We start from the raw sequence: 24817 nt of genomic DNA, 5'->3' as shown, positions 1-24817 counted from the left end.
AGTGACCCAAAATTGAACAAGGATCTTTCCCCCTTCCTTATATGTTTTTTTTTTTTTTTCATTTACCTTTTGAAGTGTCCCATACTTCTTCACCTACATTGACATCTTCGGGAAATCAGGAGTTAAAACCAATTTGCATGATGTATAATAGTTGTGCTTTTAATACTTGTGCTCATCCTTACATTTAAAGTGATGCGCTTGTCCAAAATAAGACAAAGCCTTTCTGGTTTCTGCACCATTACTCTTTACTCACCTTTTTCTCTGAGAGTCCTTACTCTCTCATCATTTAGCCAACTTCTGGTCCCTGTTCAAGAGCCACTTGTCACCACTGTAGAGACAGAAGATCCTGGGAGAACTGTGCTGATAAATGAGGCACACTAAAGACTAGTGGAAGAGCCTATTTTATTCAGACCCCAAATAATTTATACTGGGAGGGTTAAGAAAGATTATGTGAGTAAAGTTCTAGTGTGCTGAAACTGTATACAATGAAAAAACAATCCACATGGGACAAAAACATATTTTTCCATGAAGACATACAAAGCATAGTTTAATTGAACAAAAACAACAAACAATAATGGGTAGTATGAAGTAAACTCACTCCTAACTGCTATATTGTGAGGAACATAAAAACACATTCCAAGAACAATTCTGTTTTGAAAAAATCTTAAGTAACAATTACCTTGTTCTGTTTTCTTTTCTTTTTTTAAATATTTATTTATTTATTATGTATACAATATTCTGTTTTGCATGTATGCCTGCAGGCCAGAAGAGGGTACCAGACCTCACTACAGATGGTTGTGAGCCACCATGTGGTTGCTGGGAATTGAACTCAGGACCTCTGGAACAGCAGTCAGTGCTCTTAACCTCTGAGCCATCTCTCCAGCCCCTTGTTCTGTTTTCTTGATGTGCAAGCATAAGCACTCAAAATTCTCGTTTTTACATGACTTCAATCCAGGACAGTGTTCCGACAATACACATGAAGAAAAGTGCTTTTAAGAAAAAAAAATATGACATCTACATAAAGAAAATTTTTTTGAAATATAGTGTCTCTCTCTTCTCTATCACATACATATACATACACAAAGATATATATGTATGTATATGTACATATCTGCCTTTATTCCATTAACATACCGGGTGCACAAGGAAGGCATGAAAGTGCATCAGACCTCCAAACCAGGATTTACAGGCACATCTGGTTCACCTGATATGGGTGCTAGGAACCAAAATTGTACGACCAACAGCAGCAGTGCTACTGAGTCAACTCTCCAGCTTCCAAAGATGTCATTATAATGCAGAAAATGAAGATATCCCTGTCTCTTTATTTCTTCTGCCTTACATCATTTGCAGGTGACGAAAGTCCCTGCTACTTGTACAGGGAAAAAATGAGTGGATTTCAATCCCTTTGTAAATGGACTCTGCACATTGCTTATTTTAATTGTTAACATAATTCTCTTGAGGTGAATGACCCCCACAAATGACTTAGCTGAGCAGAAATGAATCCACATTATACTATGGAAAAAAATCACAAAGTGACATATATTTTTGTCTTTTACATGAAAAAGTGTTTTGACTGAATGCATTTCTATATGAAGCTGTTGGATCCCCTAGAACTGGACTTACAGATAGCTGTGAACTTCTATGTGAGTGCTAAGAATTAAACTTGGGTCCTGTGGAAATGCAACCATCTTTCCAGATTCCCTTTTTGGATTTTTCTTGAGAAAATATCTCACTATATAACCAAGGCCACCCTGAAACTCAGTATCAGGTAATCAGGGTTAGCAGCAATCACATGAACTGATAAAATTCTCTGCCATTTTTTTTGTGTTGCTGAGAATATGACAAGAGTATTTCATCCTCAGAATAAAGTAACATGACCCCCAAATAATGGATGACAGTATAACTAGCAGTTTCAATTCATTTTATTATTCAAAATATCATGTGTTTCTGTATTCTTGGAATGCAATATGTTTACTTGAAAAGAGACAATCTTTTAACTAAGGAGGGGCTCTACTAAGCTTTCTCAAGCACTGGTGAGCTAGCATGGTGAAAAAACACGTATGTGGAATGTAAGGCTTGGCCTCATTTATTAGGTTCATGGGGATTTTCACCAGTGTGAAATTTTTCATGATTTTGAAGAACAATGCAACACGGAAAGACTTTGCCACACTGATTACATTCATTGGGTTTTTGTTGCATATGATTTCTGTCAAGATTGTGAAGAGGACTGTTTTGTGCAAAGTCTTTACTGTATTGATTACATTCATAGGGTTTGTCTCCAGTATAAGTTCGTTCTTTTATATGAATGGGACTGCTACATGCAAAGTCTCTACCAAATTGATTATATGTGTAGGGTACAGTATGACATCTTTCATGACTCTGAAGATGACTTTTACGTGCAAATGCTTTATCACATTGATTACATTCATAAGGTTTCTCTCCTGTATGACATCTTTCATGCCTACGAAGGTTACTGTTGCACGCAAAAGTTTTACCACATTGATTACATTCATAGGGTTTCACTCCAGTATGAATTCTTTCATGACTGAGAAGATGACTCTTCCTTGCAAATGTTTTGCCACATTGCTTACATTCATAAGGTCTCTCTTCTGCATTGCTAGTATGAATGAGAAAATTCTTCTCCAGTGCAAAGGATTGAGCAGGTTGATTACATAGATAGGGTTTCTCTTCAGTATGTCTTCTTTCATGACTAAGAAGATTACTCTTCTGTGCAAAGGCTTTACCACATTGCTTACATTCAAAGGGTTTCTCTCCAGTATGAACTCTTTCATGACTTCGAAGATTACTCTTCTGTGCAAAGGCTTTATTACATTGATTACATTCATAGGGTTTCTCTCCAGTATGAATTCTTTCATGACTGCGAAGATCACTCTTCTGTGCAAAGGCTTTACCACATTGATTACAACCATAGGGTTTCTCTCCAGTATGACTTCTTTCATGACTAAGAAGATTGCACTTCTCTGCAAAGGCTTTACCACATAGACTACATTCATAAGGTTTCTCTCCAGTATGAATTCTTTCATGAATGAGAAGCTTGTACTTGTGTGCAAAGGCTTTACCACAGTGATTACACTCATAGGGTTTCTCTCCACTATGACTTCTTTCATGTCTGTGAAGATGACTCTTTTGTATAAAGGTTTTACCACATTGATTGCATTCATAGAGTTTCTCTCCAGTATGAATTCTTTTATGAATTTGAAGATAACTGGAACATGCAAAGGCTTTATCACATTGTGTACATACATAGGGTTTCTTTCCAGTATAAATTCTTTTATATATTTGAAGATAACTGGGACTTGCAAAGGCTTTATCACATTGGTGATATTCATACTTTTTTACATTAAAATGAGTTCTATGTGCTTGATGAAGACTGTGACATGCAGAGACGTTATCACTTTGATTATATTCATAGGGTTTTTCTTCCAAATGGGTTCTTTGGTATACTTTCAAAGAGGAATCATATCTAAAGGCTGTATCATGCTGATTACATTGATAGAGCTCTTCTTCATTATTGGTTGTTTCGTGTGTTTGAAGATACATGGGATGGCTAAAGTCCTTAGTACAAAGATCAAGCTTATCAATTCCTATTCCCATATGAGTTTTTTCATGTCTTTGAAAAGAACTGGAATAACTCAGAGTTTTACAACACTGATTGCATGTATAACATACACTGTGAGTCACACTGCATGAGCAAAGTGAACCAGGACAGACAGATGGATTTCCATATTCCTTGTTCTCATAAGGGTTTTCTCCAATGTGAGAGTGTAAACTTGTATCACAGCCATCATGTCTTCTCACAGTGGGGACTACAACATATCTTCTAACTGTTCCAGGAGGAAAAGAGGTATATTGCTTCTTTCCATATCCCTGATGCTCATATGGCTTGTATCCAGGGTGACAGTTGATATGCCTATTAAAGGAACAATAGCAAATAAAAGGTTTTTCGCTTTACATTCATATAGTCTAACATTCTGTGCCTCAGACATGGTACATGAATTCAGGATTCTACACCAAGAAAACTTCCTTGTCTCTCCTAAAGTGCTCTTCTCACTAAACTATGGTAAGTCACTCAATATAAGTGTATGAGGACCACTAGCTTTAATATGGAAGATTTGCTTATAAAAGTCCTTGGACATACTCTAATCCCCTTATCAATGTGTATACCTTAAATGATGATTGAACAGCATAACAATTCTACAACATGCCTCTCATATGGCTGATAAAAATTGTGATATCTGTTATAGCATTGTTTCCTTTCTTATCTATAAAAGAATACTTTCCACACAGTGTTCAGCTTCCTGACATTGGGATACATGGTGTTGTGAGAATTCATAGCCATCACACAGCTGTGCTAATTTACACTGTTGCTTTTTTTTTTTTTTTAAAGTTCAGGGTACATTAACATTTCTTCAAAGGTACATATGTATCAGCTTGCACATGAAAATTACCTTCCATTTCTTCTAGAACTTTGACAATGTTCTTCGATATTGTGGTCTTCCCATTTGCAACCTAAAATAGAGTACCAGAAAATGTATGTGATACATTACTGGAAATTAGGCATAATTGAAATTGCTATTTTTTGTGAGTCTTTGAACAATGCCTGATTTATTCATTAGATTCTTCTTCTTTCACATTTAATATAAGAGAAGAGCACCAATCCCAAGAAAGGCTTTTCCCCTTAAGTTAAAAAGTAACAGAAAGCTCACATTCCTACCTATAGAAATGAGGTTCCAGTAGGTTTCCAGCATCACATCTTTGTACAGATTCTTCTGGAAAGGATCCAGCAAAGCCCACTCTTCATGAGTGAAGTTCACATGCACATCCTCATAGGTCACGGCCTCCTAAAGTATCCCATATATGTACATAATATAAATGTTGAGACTGACTGCATTACACAAGTACATTTCATTGAGAATATATTTACGTAATTTATCATGTTCAATGTATACTATGATAGTCTTAAGATCCTGAGTGCAGTCCCCAGCACATTTTCACAGGAGACTCGTGCCTTCTACTTCTGTGGACACAAAATAGGACAGGGCATTGCCGGGAAAATGCCTAGTAAGACACAGAGACATGCAAATAGGCCAGTGCTACTTAGTGTACATCAGCAAAATTTAATCAAAATCATTAACTTCAAAAAAAGATGCATTAAAGGTTGGTGGAGTGCCAACCTTTAATCCTGAAGCTCAGGAGGCAAAGACAAGTGATACTCTTTGATTTCCAAGCCAGCCTGGTCTGTGCACAGATTTCCAGGACAGTCAGAGATACACAGTGAGACTTTGTCTCAAATCGACAAGCAAATAGAAAACACTCAGAGGTTCACTCAAAAGTCCTACATAGACTTAAAACATTCACTCCAATTCAGTACTTCTCAATCATAAACTGAACTGACTCCTAGTAAACTGTGAGGCTAATAATTTCTAGGAATAAATGTATTTTTAGTAAGTTATTGAGTGACAGATCAAAGAGTTCTCAAAAAAATTCGTCAATACTGAGCCTAAAAAAATTTAAAAAATGATGAACTATATAAAGTTGTGTCACACATAAGATCACCTGTTGCTTTTGAAGAGGTCCCAGATCAGTTCTCAGCACCAACTATTCCTATATCAGGTCAAGAGAATCCAATGCTCTCTTCTGACTTCAGTAAATATCAGGCAGACAAGTTCCAATTGCAAACACTTGCCAGCCAGCAGGAAAGTCTCCTGTGAGCAGGCTGCTCTACCACCACTCCCTATCTGCCCTCAGATTCACCCAATGCCTGCCACCTCCACTGTTCCCTGGGAAACAGTACCAATTGGACCAAGAAGTGAGTGACTGACCTCCAACCTGGACAGTTCAGTCTCTAGATCCTACACCCTGAGCACACCCTGTGCCCCTCCCCCACCAATCGTGGCCACACTACCTTGCCAACAGAAAAGACTTCTGTGGGCTGGCTGCTCCACCAGCTCCCACATTGAATGCTATAAACTACAAGTCCCACTCTGTCCCCAAACCCTCACATCTCCTGTGACCTCAGGGGAACCCTGGGACACAGACACAACCTACACTGATTGGACCAAGAGGTTACACTGCCTACACTGATAAGACCAAGAAGCAAAGACACTGTCTGCACCAACTGGAGGAAGAGATGAGTAGACACCACTGCAAGAATACATCTAGAAGCCTAAATAACAATATGGCACCACCAGAACCTAGTGGTTCTAAAACAGTAAGACCTGAACATCCCAATGCAGAAGAAGCAGAAAAAAAAAAACAACCTTAAAAAAAAAAACTTTATGATGATGATAGAGAACTTAAAAGAGGAAATGAAAGATTTCCGTAAAGAAATGAAGGAAAAGACAAACAAAAATTGGAAGAAATCAATAAATTTCTTAAAGAAAGAAAGAAAAAACAAGAAAAAGCAATCAAACAGGTGAAGTAAACAGTTCAAGACTTGAACATTGAAATAGATGCAATAAAAAAAAACACAAGTCAAGAGAATTCTGGAACTGGAAAACCTGGGTAAACGGACAGGAACTACAAATGTAAGCATAACCAACAGAATGTAAGAGTTGGAAGAGAGACTCTCAGGCATTGAAGATACAATAAAGGAAATAGATTCATTGGTCAAAGAAAACATTAAGGCCAACAAAGTCATAACACAAAACATCCAGGAAATCTGGGACACCATGAAAAGACCAAACCAAAGAATAATAGGGATAGAAGAAGGAGAATACCAGCTCAAAGGCATGGAATATTCAACAAAATCATACAAGAAAACTTTCCCAACCCAAAGAAGAAAATGGCTATTAAGGTACAAGAAATTTTTAAAAAAAATCAAATTGACTAGACAAAATAAAAAGTCCCCTCACCACAAAATAATAAAAACATTAAATATACAGAATAAAGAAAGAATATTAAGATCTGCAAAGGAAAAAGGCCATGTAACATATAAAGGTAAAGCCATCAGAATAGCACCTGACTCTCAGTGGACACTCTGAAAGCTAGAAGGTCCTGCACAGACATTAGGTAGATAGAAAGAGACCATGGATGCCATTCCAGACTACTATACCCAACAAAATTTTCAATCACCTTAGATGGAGAAAACAAGATATTCCATGTCAAAACCAGTAAAACTGTAAACCTTACCAAAATAGTAAAAATGACAATCTTTCCAAAAGCAATCTACAGATTTAATATAATCCCCATCAAAATCCCTACACAATTATTTACAGAAATCGAAAGAACAGTATTCAACTTCATATGGAAAAACAAAAAACAAAGCCAAGAATAGCTAAAATAATCCTGTACAATAAAGGAACTTCCAGAGGCATCACCAGACTTCAAATTGTACTATAGAGCTACAGAAATACAAACAGCTTGGTATTGGCATAAAAACAGACATGTGAACCAAGGGAAGTGAATTGAAGACCCTGACATTAATCCACAAACCTATGAATACCTGATTTTTGACAAAGAAGTCAAAACTGTGCAATGGAAAAGAGAAAGCATCTTCAACAAATGGTGCTGGCATAGCTGGTTGTCAACACGTAGATGATTACAAATAGATCCCTATCTATCACCATTTACAAAACTCAAGTCCAAGTGGATAAAGACTTCAACTTAAATCCAGCTATGCTGAACCTGACAGAAGAGAAAGTGGGAAGTAGCCTTGAACACATTGGCATAGAACACTTCCTAAGTATAACCCTAGTAGCACAGACACTGAAAGCAACAATCACTAAGTCCCCAAACTGAAAAGCTTCTGTAAGGCAAGGGACATGGTAAATAAGACAAATCAGGAGCCTACATACAGAAAGGGAAAAGATTTTCACCAACCCAACATCTGACAGAGGGCTGCTCTCCAAAATATATAAAGAACTCAAGAAACTAGACATCAAAATATCAAACAATTCAATTAAAAATGGGGTACAGATCTAAACATAATTTCTCAACAGAAGAATCTCAAATGGCCAAAAGATATTTAAGGAATGGCTCAACATCTTTAATCTTCCAGGAAATGCAAATCAAAACAACTCTGAGTTGCCATCTTGTACCTGTCAGAATGGCTAAGATTAAAAACTACTAAGGACAGTATATGTTGGAGATGATGTGGTGTAAGAGGAATACTCCTCCACTGCTGGTAGGAGTGAAAACTTGTATAGCCACTTAGGAAATCAATATGATTACTTCTCAGAAAATTGGGAATCAATCTACTTCAAAACCCAATGATACCACTCTTGGGCATATACCCAAAGGATGCTCAATTATACCACAAGCACATTTGCTCAGGAATGTTCATAGTAGCATTATTCATAATAGCCAGAACCTGGAAACAACCTAGATGCCCCTCAACTGAAGAATGGTTAAAGAAAATGTGGTACATTTACACAATGGAGTATTACTCAGCTGTAAAAAAACAAAACAAAACAAAAAAGCAATGACATCATAAAATTTGAAGACAGATTGATGGAATTAGAAAAAACATCCTGAGTGAGGTAATCCAGACTCAGAAAGACAAACATGGTATGTATTCACTCATAAGTGAATATCAGATGTAAAGCAAAGGATAACCAGACTACAATTCACAGTTCCAGAGAAGCTAGGTCACAAGTAGGACCCTAACAGGGACACATGGATCACCTTGAGAAGGGAAATTAGATGAGATCTCCTGGATAAACTGGGGGGGGGGGTAGTAGAGGAGAGGGCATGGGGAATGAAAACATGAGGGAATGGAATTGTCGAGTTGGGAGAGGGATGGAGTGAGAAAGCAATGACAGAGATATCTTGATAGAGGGAGCCATTCATTATGGAGTTAGGGAGAAATCTGGTGCTAGGGAAAATCCCAGGAATCAACAAGAATGGCCCCAACTAAGACTCCTAGCAGTAGTGGGAGAGGGTGCCTGAACTGGCCTTCTCCTGTAATCGAATTGGTAAATCCTCCAACTATCACTTCATCCAGTAACTGATAGAACCAGATGCAGAGATCCACAGCCAAGCGCCAGGCCGAACTCCAGGAATCCAGTCGAGGGAGAGAGGAGGGATTGTATGAGTAAGGGAGGTCAAGCTCACGACAGGCAAATCTACAGAGGCAGCTAAACCAAGCTCATGGGAACTCACAAACTCTAGACTGACAGCTGTAGAGCCCACATGGGACTGAAATAGGCTGTCTGCATATGGGAGACAGTTGTGTAACTTGGTCTATGTGTGGGGCCCCCGACAGTGGAACCAGGTTCTATCCCTGGTGCATAACCTAGATTTTTGAAGTTCATTCCTTATGGTGGGACACTGTGTTCAGTTTTGATGCAGGTGCACAGGCTTGGTCCTGCCTCAAGTTAATGTGCCAGGCTTTGTTGACACCCCATGGTGTCCCTTACCTTTTGGGAGGAGTAGATGGGAGTGGGCTGGGGGAGGCATAGGGGGCAGGAGGAGGGGTGAGAGAGAGAGCAGTGGTTGAAGTGTAAAATGAAATGAAAAAAAGATGAATAAATCTTTACTGGAACACACACAGACACACACACAACAAAACACAAAAAGAATCACAAAGGAATGTCCCAGGAGAAAGAAGAGAAAAACATATGGGACACAAGTTACTAAAGGATTATGAAAGGCCGCAAAGCTGGACTAGGTATGGACTTCATGCACAGTTGATAAAAATGGCAAGCTGGGGGTGGGAAATAAACTCTATCTTCTGCAAATTTCATGTACATACTTTACACTGTGCCATCTTCCCAGCCCCAGGAACACTTCAAGTACAATGTAGCTTCTGGTTCTTAATGTTATTAACAGCAGAAGACATATTTATCTTGGAAGAAGGCTTGAACTTCCTGTATGAGCCTCCAAAATAGTAGCATGACAGGTGTGTGTCCTCATGCTGTCAATTCAATATACTAATTAAAATCAAACTTTAATACAGAGGTGAATGGCAACTTCTTGAGGAGCAAAAATAAAGTGGAAGTGACATGCTCATTTTAAAATCTTTTAACTCTAGCCAGTGGCAAGCCTGACCATGTAACAGACGTCACCACTTGGTCTCCTATTGGCCTAGAAAAATTGCATTTTATTTCTCAACAACACACTGTTGAATTGCACACCATGCTCCCTGGTGAGATCTTGATCCTATAACGACATTATTGTTTTGTGGTTTTGGAGCATGGTCTTGGTCTATGCTCGGTCTGGCCTCAAGCTGGTGATGATCCTTCTGCTTTAGCTTTCAAGTGCGGGGATTGCAACTGTGAGTCACCATGACTAGCTCAAGGAAATTCTCTAATAAAATATCACTCAGTGGCAGACTATTTGCATATCAGGTGTGAAGTGTTTGGGTTTGATCCGTAGCCCTCAGAGGGGGAAATGTGGCCTCATTGTTCACCTAATATACCCATAAGCATATAAAATGCATGTGAAACTCTTCAAACCAAAATTAATTGAAAAGAGATGGGACAGATACTGCATATTCGTCAAAGGAAAAATATACCACAATGACAGCTGCTCGCCAAACAAAGGGCACCCTCGCTTGTAAAAGAAACACTACTGCAGCATAAATCAACTACTGAGTCTCACACACTGATAATGGGAGATGTCAATACCCCACTCTAAACAATGGACAGGCCATCCAGACAAAAGGTAAACAGAGGAATACTGGAATGACTGCCTGAGAGCAGGATTGCTGCCATCCTTCAGAACCCAACACTAATACTAAGAAACAGGCTCAAGAGTCCCTAGGTGCAACTGGCTATTGTTGCCTCTGGATATTAGAGATTGTGGGGATGGTGAAGTGTCTACACACCAGCACAAAGGTGGGCACTGAGTCCTTAATCTGGACTTTCTAAACAAAAGGCATTTGAAGCTTTAAAAACAGTTCTTACTTCTGCACCAGCCAGAATTTTCAGATGTCTCAAAACCTTTTCATCTGTTTGTCCATGAAACAAAAGGTAAAAGGGGTTTTAACTCAAGCTTTGGGGCCACGGAAATGCCCTGTAACATATCTGTCCAAAAAACTGAACTCTGTAGCCATAGGTTAGTCTGCCTGCCTAAGAGCAATATCAGGTACTACTAGTTTAAAGAAAGCAAACAAACAATTTAACTCTTGGTCAAGATCTTATATTGACAGCACACCATGACATGGTTGAGGTCCTCCTCTGAGGAGCACCAAAACACTGATTGTCTAATGCTTGTGTAGGACCCAGCACCAGGCCCTTACTACTGGCCCACCTGACTCTAATTTGAGAAACCCACCAGCATCAATCCGCTGCTCTCTTACCTGATGACACAGATACTCATCCATGACAGTCAGAAAAATGTAAAGTGAAACCAGGTACCTTGGAGCATCAGCAGTTTCATTAACTGAAATAACTTCGGAACTATGGGGAGAGATTTACCACTATGAGATTATGTTTGAGAAACTTCCCCACTGTTTCCTAGACTCAGAGCTGTCTAACCCTTGCTTTCTCAAGGCACCAGAGGCACTCCAGTCCTCCATAATGGCGACTGATTGGACTACCAATGAGACCCAGCTGACCTCCGAGTCCACCACCAGTTTCCCCATGTTCCAGTCCAATGACACCATCTGGGTCAAGTGAGCAGGCAAGGACACTAGAACCTGGAAAGGACCCTACATGGTGATTCTCTCCACTCCTATGGCAGTGAAAATAGCTGGCATTTTACCATGAACGCACCACACCCAGGTCAAGAAAGCAGAAGCTGCAGATGCTGCCAAATGGAGTCTCTGGATAATGAACCCATTAAAATTAAGGCCTCGTCGGGCCCCAAGGTCCTTCCACTCCATCGTCCTCAAACCCCTCCTGAGTCTGACATTTGGAATGAATACAGGATCATGCTCCAACCTCTACAGCACTTAGGCCTGAACCTGGGAACTAAAATAGACAGACACAGGGAAGGTATTACCTAATTTAACTACAGACTGGTAACCCATATTCACTTGCCCTTAGCCACTGAAGCTCACTTTAAATGTCTGGTTGTATTAGAGAAAGGAAAGATATTGTGGTTTATCTTTTGATATAGAAATACAGGGCTGGGTGGTGGTGGTGGTGCATGCCTTTAGTCCCAGCATTAGGGAGGCAGGGGCAGGTGGATCTCTGTGAGTTCGAGGCCAGCCTGGTCTACAAAAGCTAGTTCCAGCACCGACTTGAAAGCTACAGAGAAATTCTGTCTCAAAAAAATCCATAAAAAAAAAAAATAGAAAGAAAGAAATATAGAGTTTACGATTCTATGCACGTCCTATGGCTGGGTCCCCTGAGGACAGTAAACAGAAAGATAATTTAAACGTTGGCAAGAAAACAGAATAGCTCAGGATGAGCTCACAGTGGCCATGAGACTGATAACTATAGTCTCCTGGGTTGAAGAGCCTAGTTTCTGGGACGGCTAGCTCAAGCACCTAAGCAGATCTTGTCATGTCTGCTCTTGGTCAAAGATGAAGGACTAGTTGTCCCTTGGTGCTTCCATCAGGGTCTCTGAGGAAGCCTTGGATTGACCTGGGTCCCAAAAGGCTCATCTCCAACCTCACAAAATAAAAATGGGTATGAAAATGAAAACAAAAGGGTTACTATATGGAAAGGAGGGGCATAGAGAAAAGGATGAGTAGAGATTGGAGACGAAATGCACACACTAGGAACTAAATTATTGACACCAAAAGTTCATTTTTAAAAACCTTAATTGGTACACCTTTAGCTATACCACTTTCTAAGAGGGTGAACTCAAACTGCTCACTCCCCACATGAATTTAGAGCTGAGAGGAGCAGTGGTGCAGTCCTGGAACCCTACCACATGGAAGGCTGACTCGGGAGCATCACAAGTTTAAGGCCTGGGATGCTAACTAAACACTGAGTTGACAAAATTCTTGGGAAAACTAAACAGACCCTCCATCAGAATAACTTTGTTTAGGCCTCAGAGGACAGATACGATGAGCCCGGGAGGGGCTCTGTAATGAGTACTCAGGATTTTCTACCCCCCAAAATGAAAATAGAGCTACTACAGCCAATATATGGATATAGGTGGATTTGAAGAGAGTGCTGTGACTGGAACCAGCTAGTCGGCTGAGTGAGTGAAGGCACTTGCAAACGAGTCCGAGAGCCTGAGATCAATACCCAGGAGAGAACCCACGCCTTTGACCAGTCCTCTAACCTTCACGCATGCGCTGTCACACGGGTGTCCACACATGTCTTAATGGCCCAAACTCAGAATTTTTAAAAAAGAAAACGGAAAAACGATAGGAAAAACAAAAAAAGCACAAAAACTGAAAACGCCAATGCATTAACCGCTATGTTGTCATACAACCACTGACCAAGATAGAACTCCTTCGCCACACTGCCACGGTGACGAGAGGAAGCTAAGCATTCACAGCTAACTTCCTGCTAAGTTATCAGGTTATCTCTGCACACCTTCCTTGGGGTAAAACAGGAACAGATAGTTTTCCCTGGAAATTCTTACCTCTTAGACACTTTGTTTTCAACAACAAATTCAAAGGATTACTACTGCTCAACAGATTCAACAGATCACTACTCCAAGGCAGCAAAGAAAAGAGAAACAAAGGACAGAAAGCAAAGAAACATGTAATGAAATGAGCAAGAATCGCGAAAAAAGCATCTGTCAGATCACCCCGTTAGCAGGTCGCACACAGGTATGTCTCTTGTTCAGGCCTGCTCAGGCCACGCTCACACAGCACCCAGACCGTGTCTACTGTCCTGTCACCCACTCATCACTGAGCACTTTTGGCAGGAGGACTTGACTGTGGGCCCTTCTCACATCTGAGAATCTGGGATCTCAAGAGTGGGCTGTTCAGCGCCCATCCAGAGAGTGACTCCTGCAGGGGCTAAGGTGCTGGATGTCATGTCTAAGTCTCTACACTGCTGACCTATGCCTATGACACTTCCGTGTGCTTCTGAGTTCTCCACAGGTGCCAGGTAGAGGACAACCATCCATGGTCAAACTCTTACTTGGTATTATATAGGTATGGTCCATGTGTTAGGTTTGCCTTCACGTGTTCCATCTGACAGACCCTATTCTGCAGTCCTGAGTGACATCATCACCCTGATGCAATGTCTTACATACTCTGTCCTTCATATTCTGGACTTCTAAAACAGAGGACAAGGCACCACTTCCTGAGTGCTGTGCAGTAAGTCACTCAGGGACTGTCAGGTGTTCTGTGTTGTGTGAGATGATCAAATAAGAAAGTCCCTCCAGTTTTAGTCCCATAGCAGCAAGAAGGTCCAGCCTCTGATGGATTGAACCTTGAGTAGCTCTCCAAAGCCATATTTATTGATTGTTACAGAATATTGATATCTGGGTAAACAAGTTCTATTGTAGAATATTTTAATATGCAAAGATGTGTTGCATTCCTTTATTTTGCATTTGTTTAACTCTGTGAAGCTGTGGAACTTGGCCTATCTCAAATACCAGATCGGTCTAATAAAGAACTAGCAAGGCAGGAGAAAGGGTGGGCAGGGTTGGCAGGCAGAGAAAATAAATAGGAGAAAAAGCGAGAGAAAAGATCAAGGAGCAAGAAAAAGAGAGAAGAACATCAGCAACCACCCTCCTAGCTACACAACCAGCCACAGCGTAAGAAGTAAAGTAAGGTATACAGGATAAAGATTAAAGACCCAGAGGCAAAAGGTAGATGGAATAATTTAAGAAAAGCTGACTAGAAATAAGACAAGCTAAGGCTGCACATTCATAAGTAATAATAAGTCTCTGTGTGTATTTATTTGGGAGCTGGATGGGAAAAAAAAGAGAACAAAGAGAAAAAAGACCAAAGAGTAAAGAATTAAAAAAAAAAAAAAAAAGCATAGTTCCTCATGCCAAACCCCTGATCTAGATTACATTTTGCTGAAGAAAAGCATCACACCCCTGCCCCTTTAGTCCTCTTTGTATACTGTGTGCAGCAGCCAATAATATTGGAGCTCCAGGGCTATTTCATGCAATGGCTCTAATACTGCTTAAAACAAACAAACAAAAAAAACTCTATAAATAAACACAGAAAACAATCACCGCTTTCCACCCCGATCTCTTCTAGATCAAAGTAATTCTAGAAAGGAACTATTCTTTCTGAAGTTAATCCTAGATACAGTGAAAAACAGCTATTTCATTCTAATATTGTATCTTAGATATAAGGATTCTACTAGACTTCCATACAAGGGACACCTCTTGCCTGGGAGGTGAAGCGATACCTTGCTCCTTTCCCCAGCCTTTCGGTGCTGCTAAATGGTGTCTTTGACATCTGGGAACAGAAAGTAGTGACTGGTAGAACAAAGTGTTTTTGTAAACTTTGTTATACATGTATGGGGCCAGGTTGAATTAAGTTTTCCAACCAGCCTGCAACAAAATGTTTTAAAATAATTTGATTCCTAAGTTGCTCCTGGGAATAAAAATGCAGCATTAGGTGCCTGAATAAAGGGCTGGATAGAGGGCTCAACCAGTACAGAGCACAGGCTCTTCTTTCAGGGGACCAAATTTCAATTCTTCAAATCCACACGGCATCTCAAAACTGTCTGAACTGCCATTCCACAGAACGTGACACTATCTTCTAGTTTCTTCAGGACACTGCACAAATATGGGGCACACATGCACATGTAGGAAAAATACCCATAAATATAAATAAAATTTAAGATCTTAAGTATCTTCAGGATTCATGGTGAAAGGACCCACATCCCAACTCATTACAACAACTGCCTGACCTAGAAGGAATCCTTGATCAGCCTGTTTCAGTTTCTTAAAAAAAAAATAAAATAAAATTATCATTTCTTTTGTAATGTATGTTGGGGGCATGTGCATGTCATGCTGCTTTTAGGGGCCAAAAAAAAAAAAAACCAAAACATTGCTGAGTCTCTTCTTATAGCGTTTAGGTGACTTTGGGGAATGGAATGCAGGTGACCATGTGCTTCTTATGCCAACAAACACCACTGCTCACTGAGCCATCTCGTTGGCCCAGCCTGTCCAATTTAGTGTACCCTTCTATGTTTGTTGTTGGGTTGTGTATTCTCGTTGGCCTGAAACTCACGATTAAAACGGAGACCCAGAACTCAGAGAAATCTGCCTGTCTCTGTCTCCAGAGTGCTGAGATTAAGGGATGTTCTTAAGAATGGTGGGCTGTAAGACAAGAATTTACACAATGAACCAACATTCTGGTATTTATCAAAAAGTCACTGCCAGCAAACCTGAACTGTGAGTGTAGTGTCAAGATGCTGGTACCCACTGTCTTGAAATCTGGAAGACGCAAGAATTAGAGTTGAGTTTGGAAAAGAATAACTACATAGAATTGCCTGGGTCTTGAACAGTGTCAAAAGCAAAGCCAGACTCTGGGTAAATTGATTAAGACAGGACTTAAAATACTATTGACATGAGAAAAATAACCCACTGGTACTGAACACTGTCTGAAATCGTAGAGGTGACAGATAAGATGAATTGAGCGCACTAAGCGGGTATGAGGGCCCAGTAAAGTCAGTGAACTGAAAATGTGTGTAAAGGTGGCTAAATGATGACGGGTTTGGTATCCTCAAACTTGAAATTCCTACCTAGCTTCCTGATGGCTTGAGAATTCTGAGTTTGTATGATTCCTAGCATCTACATGGTGGAGAGAGGCAACTCCACAAGCTGTTCTCTGGAATCCACACAGGGACAATGACATCGACATGCCCCTTTCCATACAAGCTAGTAAGCAAATATCATTTAAAAACTAAAATGTATCTAGGTACTGACAAAGGAAGTCACTCATCCTCTTGGACTTGTCAGTGATCCTTCCTCAGTTTGCTCCCCAGTGCTCAGAACAAAGGTGTGCGCCATTCTACACCCATCCTTACCTTTCAGTTCACCCTGTGCTTCAAACTCCCCAGTCCTGCCCTACAATTCAGCTTGTGTGTTCCATACTCCCCCACCTCACACTTCCACTTAAGCCTGTGCGCTCCAGTGTCCCTATTCCTACCGTACAGTTCAGCTTGTTCATCATCTGTCTCATTCCACAAACCCAATTCCTGAAAGAAATACTCAAGAAAACAGAAGTCTAGCTCATCACGAACATATAGCTATTTTGGTGGCAGTGTTGGGTAAAATACTCCTTTTAGAGACCACTGTCTAGGTATATGTGTTTATATTCTCACGAGTAGTATAAATACTTTTCTTGTAAAATACACTTTAGATATATGTCAAAGTCTAATAACCCAAACCTATGGAGCATGACAAAATATTGTATGATAAAATATTTCAATATTAATTTTGAAACTTCAATCACATGTGAGAGCACAAAAGGGCATGGAGCCTGTGATTTCATGTCATCTGTACCACCTAGTACTTCAACCCATTTATTGATGTACTTATTTACTTGTGAGACAAGAGTCATTTCTATTAAGCTGGCCTCAAACTCCCTCTGTAGTCAATGATAACCAGGATTTTTTAATGGACTTGCAAATTCACTTGTAGATGTTGTGTAGCTATTCTTGTGGATATCCATTCCATCTGTACAGGAATCCAGATACCAATCTGGGCTCAAAGTACATAAATGCTCTGGAAGCTCAAAGTAATAGGAGTACTAGCATTTAAATATGTATATAAAGAAAATTGAAACCAGACATATATCCTTTAGACTGATTCAAAGTGGTTTTCCCAATCATAAACAAACAAGGAAGATGAACACGTGCCATTATAGTATGAGCTACGTTTTTATACAAGGGGACATAGTCTCATTATTAGAAGTATTTTTCCATATATCCCCCTCCCAAACCTAAATGTTATCCAATGTTGATATTAGTTTCCATAGATGCTCTTGAGCAGCTCCTCCTTCTAGATGAGATGGAGGCAACTTCCCAGCACCATGCTATACTAACAGCTCACAACCATTACTAGGAGTGGTGATGGTATTATTATTACAGAACCATCTTAATTCTATTCTTTTCTATTTGGTGCAAGCAGAACCTACATGGCTCTAATCTATGACACTAAAATAAGAAGTATTAATGATACCTTGCATCTCTGCTCTCTATGTTGTTCCCATTGTATCTATTCACTTAACTCTGAGACAACAAGAGTTGCATGGGGGAAATGAGGTAGAATGAAGAGAAAGCTAATCTATATTTTCTTACACCTCTCTCAGCTGCACACTGGTGAGATATAAATTGTATCACTTTCCCAGCCTTCTGTGGTGGCACTCACTTATGATGCTAGCATTTGGAAGCTTAAGACAGGGCAATTCAAGGTTAAACCACTGCTGTAGGAAGTCTTACAGCTTGTGGTTACCCGCCTACTAGGGCGTGGCCTCTTATACTATATATACTGATGCAGAGCCTGTGTCCACCCTCTTTTCTGGCCGCTCTTTCTGGTTGCTGGATTCGGTTTCTGTTCTCCAAGCAGAGGATTCTGATTTGTGAGTGTACCCCTAAGTAAATGGCCATCTATTTCTCAATCCTGAGCTAGTGTGGGATTTCTTTTAGCATCATTCTACAAACCACCTTGGTCTATGACACCCAAGAACAACAATTAGGATCAGAAAAGGTAAGGGGACCAGGATGAGGTGTAAAACATAGAAAGTTGGGGATCAACATGTCTTGTATATGCTAATGGCTCATACTTAAGTTCCTTAAGATATATAGCTCTGATATACTATTTGTAGATGGAGAAAATCCCATTAAGACAATTTAGCAATGTTGGAAAAACAACACAGAATACATCAGACTGAGCTCACAGTGGCCCTGAAGAGCCAGGTTCCCTTGACTCCCTCATGATGTTCACTCAAGCACTGGACCAGAACTTCCCAAGTCTGCCCTTGGGCGGGAAACAAAAGTAGTGCTCCATTGGTGCTTTTATCAGGGCATCTGACAAAACCATGAACAGGTTTCCAAAAGTGACAACTTCAACCTACACAAACAAAAACACATGTGAAAATGGCCTTCTACTCTCATCATGTCTGCTCAACAGAGAGGTGGAAGTTTTAGCTAGAGAAATAAGACAACAGAAGGAGATCAAGGGGATATAATTGGAAAGGAAGAAACTGAAGTATTTTTATTTGCAGATGATGTGATAGGATATATAAGAGACCCTAAAAATTCCCAAAATGCCTCTGGCTGAAAAACACTCTGAACAAAGTAGTTTAGATACATAATTAACTTGCAAAATCAGTAACTCTCCTAGAAAAAAATGGCAAAGGGACTGAAGCAGGGATGTAATGTCTTTCATAACCACCTCAAATTGTATAAAATATCTCTCAGTAACTCTAACTGAGGAAGTGAAAGACTTATATGATAAATTATGTGGAATGTTCTTCTGTATGTGTTTACAGGCAGAATAGAACCAGGCTGGAAAACATATAGAGAGAGTAGGCAGAGTCAAGGAGATGCCATATAGCTGCGGAAGGAGAAGCACACACCAGAACCTTATTGGTAGGTCACAGCTTTGGGGTGATGTACAGATTAATAGAAAGGGTTAATTTAAGATGTAAGAGCTAGCTAGAAATAAGCCTGAGACATTGGTCAGTGTTGTAGTTAATATAGTTTCTGTGTGTTATTCGGGTCTGGGTGGCTGGGAAAAAAACAAGCAGTCTATGTCTACAAAATGACGCCCAGTGTCTGGAGCATAGATCCACATAAGACCTAATAAAAAAGCTTAAGGAAAAAAAGAGGGCTCCTAGGCCCACAAAAATGGAAGCCAAGTGCAGTTTCTTGGTATCTGCACTTCTGTTTACTGGTGGCTTCCTGACTCAGTATTAGCAGTAAAAACTGCAAGGCTTCCTTAAGAAATGGCTTCCTGGTTCAGCACGGATGGCTCTGGTTCTTTTAGGAAGTCCTGCACTTGAATGGGGTTTGTGAGCAGCATGCTACTAGTTTCTTAATGGTGACACAGACCTGCTGCATCCCTGGAGCTGGTGCGGTGAACATGGCTAGCAGAGGAGATGAACATACCTCCACCATGTTGGATGGGGCGTAGCCAACAGGCGGGGCCATAGAGTTGGTCCAGTCACTCCTGTTTAGCATTAAGGAAAAAAAAAAGCACTCCTGGTTAAAAAATGATTACAGGTACACAATAAAACAGATTCAGATGAAAAAGACCACTGAATGAGTCACATAAATGAGTTGGATAAATGTACAGAGGCTTAAGAGAGAGAGAAGAAAGAATACTAATAGTCATAAAGGAGTAAAGGTGATTATAAAATAAATATTAAAAAGTAATAGAGTGAAAAAATAAGTCGCATAAAGATGGAAAATACACAGAGTGTCTGGATTATATATATTATTGTGTTGTCTTTGAATTTTTTTTTTTTTTTTTGGTTTTTCGAGACAGGGTTTCTCTGTGGTTTTGGAGCCTGTCCTGGAACTAGCTCTTGTAGACCAGGCTGGTCTCGAACTCACAGAGATCCGCGTGCCTCTGCCTCCCAAGTGCTGGGATTAAAGGCGTGCGCCACCACCGCCCGGCTGTCTTTGAATTTTTGACTACAGCAGACATTTGATCCTGAGGGCTGCTAAGCTAAACATTTATATATATATAATATATATATATTATATATATAATATATATTATATATAGAGAGACTTAGAGCATATAAATGTGTACACATACACACACACACACACACATATGCTCAGCGTCTCAATCCTCTCACCTGACTAAACTGAGACAACCAGGTCTCTACAGATCAACATGAGAGTCACCCAATCAGAAATTTAATGGCTCAAGGTAACCTCCCCAAATTGTGCACCCACAGATTGGGTTTTCCTTCATGCACAAGCTATGAGTTAATGAGAACTGGAAAAATAGACAGAAAGGTGCTCACTCTGCCCAATCAGATCCTGTTTTAAAACAGAAGCACCTACAGGTCAAAGAACTAAACAACCTCTAACCTAGCTATGGCCCAGCCTAGTTTCCCTGTGGTGCACACAATAAACCATTCCTTCTATTCCGGTCTCAGTGGAGAAGCTGTGTTCCACAAACACCTTTCCTGTTACTGCAGTGCACAGTCCACTCTGTGACTCCAATGGGTAGTTTTAGAAGTGTGTGATGCTACAAACCTTTAATCAAGAATTGAAGAGGTTGAATCAGGAGGACAGCAGGGTCAATGCCCTGTGGGCCTCAACCCTGGGATCAAGGCAAAGAAAGTCAACAAACCTTGTCTCAAAATAATATTTCAAAAGCTAGAAGGTACAGCTGTTCTAGAAATAATGTGTCATTACAATGAGAAATCATGCCACACACTCACTTGGAGAATTAACTGATAAAATCTCTTCAGTAATTTCAAATCTCCCAGTCTGGCTGACACTCTTGAGAAGAATAGGTGTGGGACAGACTTGCCAACTTATATACACCATAGGTTTATGTATTCCACATGTTGTGAACCTTGAGAAAGGCTTGCTTAGTTTGATTTCTTAATGAACTCAGAAACACCTACCCAGGGTCGCCCCACCCACAGTGGGATGGGCCCTATTATATCAACCACTAATCAAGAAAATACCCTATAGGTTTGCCTACAGGCCAGTCTGACTCTAGCTTGTGGCAAGCTCACCAAATCTAACCAGCATACCTACTGAGTCATTTCCCAAACCCCAAACACAGATTTTTAAGCAAACCTCAACTCTCTTGACACTGGCTTTTCAGCGTGTACTTGTGCACACACACACACACACAAAGTTTTGGAAATATGTCAAGTTTACAACTGGAGTAATGGCTCAGCAGGTACCACCACTGTTGCTCTTGTAGAAGTCCTGGGTTTGGTTCCCAACACTAACATGGTGCACACAATCATCCCTAGATGCTGTTGCAGGGGATCTGATGCCTCCTTCTGTCTTCTGTGGACACCAAACACACACGTGGTGAACATACACATATGCAAGCAAATCACTCAAACACATGAAATAAAATTAAATTAAAAACACATACTCTCATATCTCTTATAAGTCATCATAGATTAAAAAAAAGTCAGAAATGCAGAGAAATGTGACAAATATCTGTAGCCAAAACTATACCTATGTAATTAAAGAAATCAAAAAACTTGATCAGAGAGAAATTCCATGATTGTAGACAGGAAGCCTAAATATTATTTCAGCACAGAATCTGAGCTATAGATTCAGCAACACTCCAATAAAGTCTAACAAAAGTCTAACAATCTTCCTATCAACAACAGAAAAATGATGGCAAAAGTCATCATGAATGAAACACTGGTCAACACAAGACGGAGTAAATAGCACACAGTGACACCATCTGACTTTAAAACTTTCCGTAAAACTGCAATAAAGATTGTTCTGTCTGGGAAAGAATAAACAGCTCAGCAGAACATAAAAGAAAATTTAGAAACAAAATAGCAAAACAGCGTCGATTTGAACACATGAGGCCAGAAAAGCCAGTAGGTCTGGCCTTACTGACACACATGACTGGTCCAGCCTGGCATCTCCATGCAAATGTGTTCATGGCACAGACTTTACACCCTGCACAGTACTAACTGCAGTCGGATCCTACACCTCAATGTTCAGTGCCAAGTGCAGAACTTCTAGAAGACGCTAGAGAAAGCAGCTCTGTCGCTTGGCAAATCTGCCTTTCAAGGCGATGATGAAAGTGGCGCAGACGCGCACACTGCATGGTGACGTCACAATAAGGAACTGTCCAAGCACAGTACCCACATCCCTGTGTTCTTTGCAGCCCCAACCTCAATCCGCAGATAAAAGTTATTTAGAGGCCGCAGGACCTGGGAGCTGCAGGGGTAGAATAGATCTCACGGATCTCATGGATCTCACGGATTTCACCCGGCGCCGCGTCCGCCGCCGGTTCCCACAGTCCCGGGACCCCACACCGGCTCCCGCAGCCCCTCCCTGCGTGGGGACGGCGGCCCTCGCTCACCATGGTGGATTCCGAGCTCGCCCCGCTCTCCTCACGCCTCCCGGCAGTGGATCACAGCACAACACAAAGAACACCGGAGTCTTCCTGAGCCCAGAGCCGGAGAGTCTCTAGCATGACGGACCGGAAGTGCCCGCCCTCATTCTGCCTGGCAGTCTGCCTGGAGGTCATCATTGGCTAATGTGGCCTGAGTGACAGGATCAGCTCTCTCAGGCACAGAGTGTTGTGAAGGGACACAGCTCAGTGGTTCCCAGGCCTGGCTTCCATCCCAGGCACAATACTGCTCCGGACATGCAGATATTGGCGTTGCAGCAGAACTTGAGCTTGAACTGCAGAATCATCCCTGCACTTTTTCTACACTTAGTAAGCATTTTTCATTCTTGCTCCTGGGTCCGCGGTGTTAGGTCTCAAACCTGGGATAAAAGGCTGCAGTGTCTATTAAACTGTCAGGTTCGGTTTCCTACCTCTTACAGGGTGTGGCTGCCATGCCCCGCCCCCTACCCTGAACTTCTCCAGGCCAGGCTTGAGCTACCCTTCCCTATATAACCCAACCATTCTGATAACCCGGTTTTTGTTTTGCTTCGTTTTGTTTTGCTTTTCTTCTTTCAATCTACCCTTTACCTTCCTGACCTCTTCGTCTGCGTCTCCCCTCTCCTCGACCTCCTCTTCTCACATGGTTCAGACTCATGTCCACTCTGGACTCTCCCAGATGTCCCTGTCTCTCTCTACACCCTCCCTTTTATCAACAGCAAACTTTCTCCTCTACCAGATCTAGGAGCAGTCCTTTCCTTTTTTAGTTTTGTTTGTTTGTTTTATTCAATCTGGTGACTAAACCTGGGACCAATCATGCCCTTCCTTTTTATTTTTTATGTTTCCATTCACAGAATCTTTAGCATTACTTAACGAATAGTGGAGTGATTCCCCTGTCTGACAGCTGAGATGATGCCCAGCACATCCAGGTCAATTTAGACCACCTGATTGACATTCAGTAGACGTCAGCAATTTCAATAAGGCTCACCTAGGATTCCTTACATTTCTCTCAGATGCACATTGTTACCCAAACATGAACACTCCCCAGACTTTTTGTGGCAATAGTGTATCATGGGAAGGTCGAGGCAGAACATCAAAACTTTAAATCAGCTCAATTTATGACAGAGAGAGAGAGAGAGAGAGAGAGAGAGAGAGAGAGAGAGAGAGAGAGAGAGAGAGAGAGAGAATTGGAAACTGAAGAGGAGGTGACCAGGGAGGTATCATTAGATCGTGCATAAGCTGATGGTTCATGCTAAGAGAGTTTATTAAGAAGTACAAATCTGATACACCATGTGTAGGGGGAGAGTGGGACAAGCAGCAGAAAGTTAGTTAAGTCATACTGTCAAGTGGAATATGTAGACAGAAGTTTCTGTCCTGCCCTGTCCCACAGTCCTTCCCAAAGAAACACACAGAGGCTTATATAACTTATAAACTATTTGGCCTATTAGCTCAGGCTTATTATTAACTAGCTTTTACAACTAAATTAACCCATAATTCTTGATTATGTTTAGTCACATGGCTTGGTAACTTTTCTCAGTGAGGCATTCTTATCTTAGGTGCTCTGCATCTGGTTGGTGACTGAGTCTCTGACATTCCTCTTCACAACTTTCTCTTAGTCTGGTTGCCCCATCTATACTTCCTGCCTGGCTACTAGCCACTCAGCATTTTATTAAACCAATGTGAGTGACAAATCTTTACAGTGTACAACAACATTATCCTACAGCAGGAATAGAGGATATGTCAGACAGAGCTCACAATGAGCATCACATTGATAACAACAGCCTCTCAAGGCTGAAGTGCACGATTCCCTTGACTTCTTCAAGATGCTCGCTCAGGTACTGGAGCAGACCTAGTCAAGTCAGCCCTTGGCAGAAGACAAAGAACCACTGTTCCCTTGGAGTTTTCATCTGAGAAAGCCTTGGGTTGGTTGGCCTGGCTCCCAGAAGACCCATATCCAATCTAAATA

At 40.8% G+C, this 24817-nt stretch overlaps 1 protein-coding gene across 2 annotated transcripts; it reads right to left on the bottom strand.

Annotated features, from left to right (window-relative positions):
• Nucleotides 1–440: 440 nt before the first annotated feature.
• Nucleotides 441–22948, bottom strand: LOC130875772 (zinc finger protein 431-like). 2 transcript variants are annotated; one of them, XM_057771938.1, is made up of 5 exons: nucleotides 22825–22930; nucleotides 19902–19962; nucleotides 4736–4862; nucleotides 4470–4530; nucleotides 441–3931 (listed from the first exon to the last, which is right to left on the bottom strand). In XM_057771938.1, the coding sequence occupies exons 2-5, from the start codon at nucleotides 19941–19943 to the stop codon at nucleotides 2083–2085; spliced, it is 2079 nt and encodes a 692-aa protein (XP_057627921.1). In that variant the 5' UTR covers nucleotides 19944–19962; nucleotides 22825–22930; the 3' UTR covers nucleotides 441–2082. The 2 variants fall into 2 exon arrangements, with proteins under 2 accessions (XP_057627921.1, XP_057627922.1); XM_057771939.1 differs by lacking the exon at nucleotides 19902–19962 and having other exon boundaries at nucleotides 22825–22948.
• Between the last annotated feature and the right edge of the window lie 1869 nt (nucleotides 22949–24817).

This window comes from Chionomys nivalis, chromosome 6 (assembly GCF_950005125.1).
Source record: "Chionomys nivalis chromosome 6, mChiNiv1.1, whole genome shotgun sequence".
In the NCBI taxonomy this organism is placed as follows: domain Eukaryota; kingdom Metazoa; phylum Chordata; class Mammalia; order Rodentia; family Cricetidae; genus Chionomys; species Chionomys nivalis.
This window is presented reverse-complemented; position numbering and strand designations above follow the sequence as displayed.

Excerpts from the sequence above, each read along its gene's own strand:
- LOC130875772 (XM_057771938.1), bottom strand. The coding sequence starts at position 19,943 with ATGGCCCCGCCTGTTGGCTACGCCCCATCCAACATGGTGGAG. Across the intron at positions 4,863-19,901 it reads CCCCATCCAACATGGTGGAG|GAGGCCGTGACCTATGAGGA; the intron begins GTATGTTCATCT and ends GGGATACTTTAG. Across the intron at positions 4,531-4,735 it reads CTGGAACCTCATTTCTATAG|GTTGCAAATGGGAAGACCAC; the intron begins GTAGGAATGTGA and ends ACTCTATTTTAG.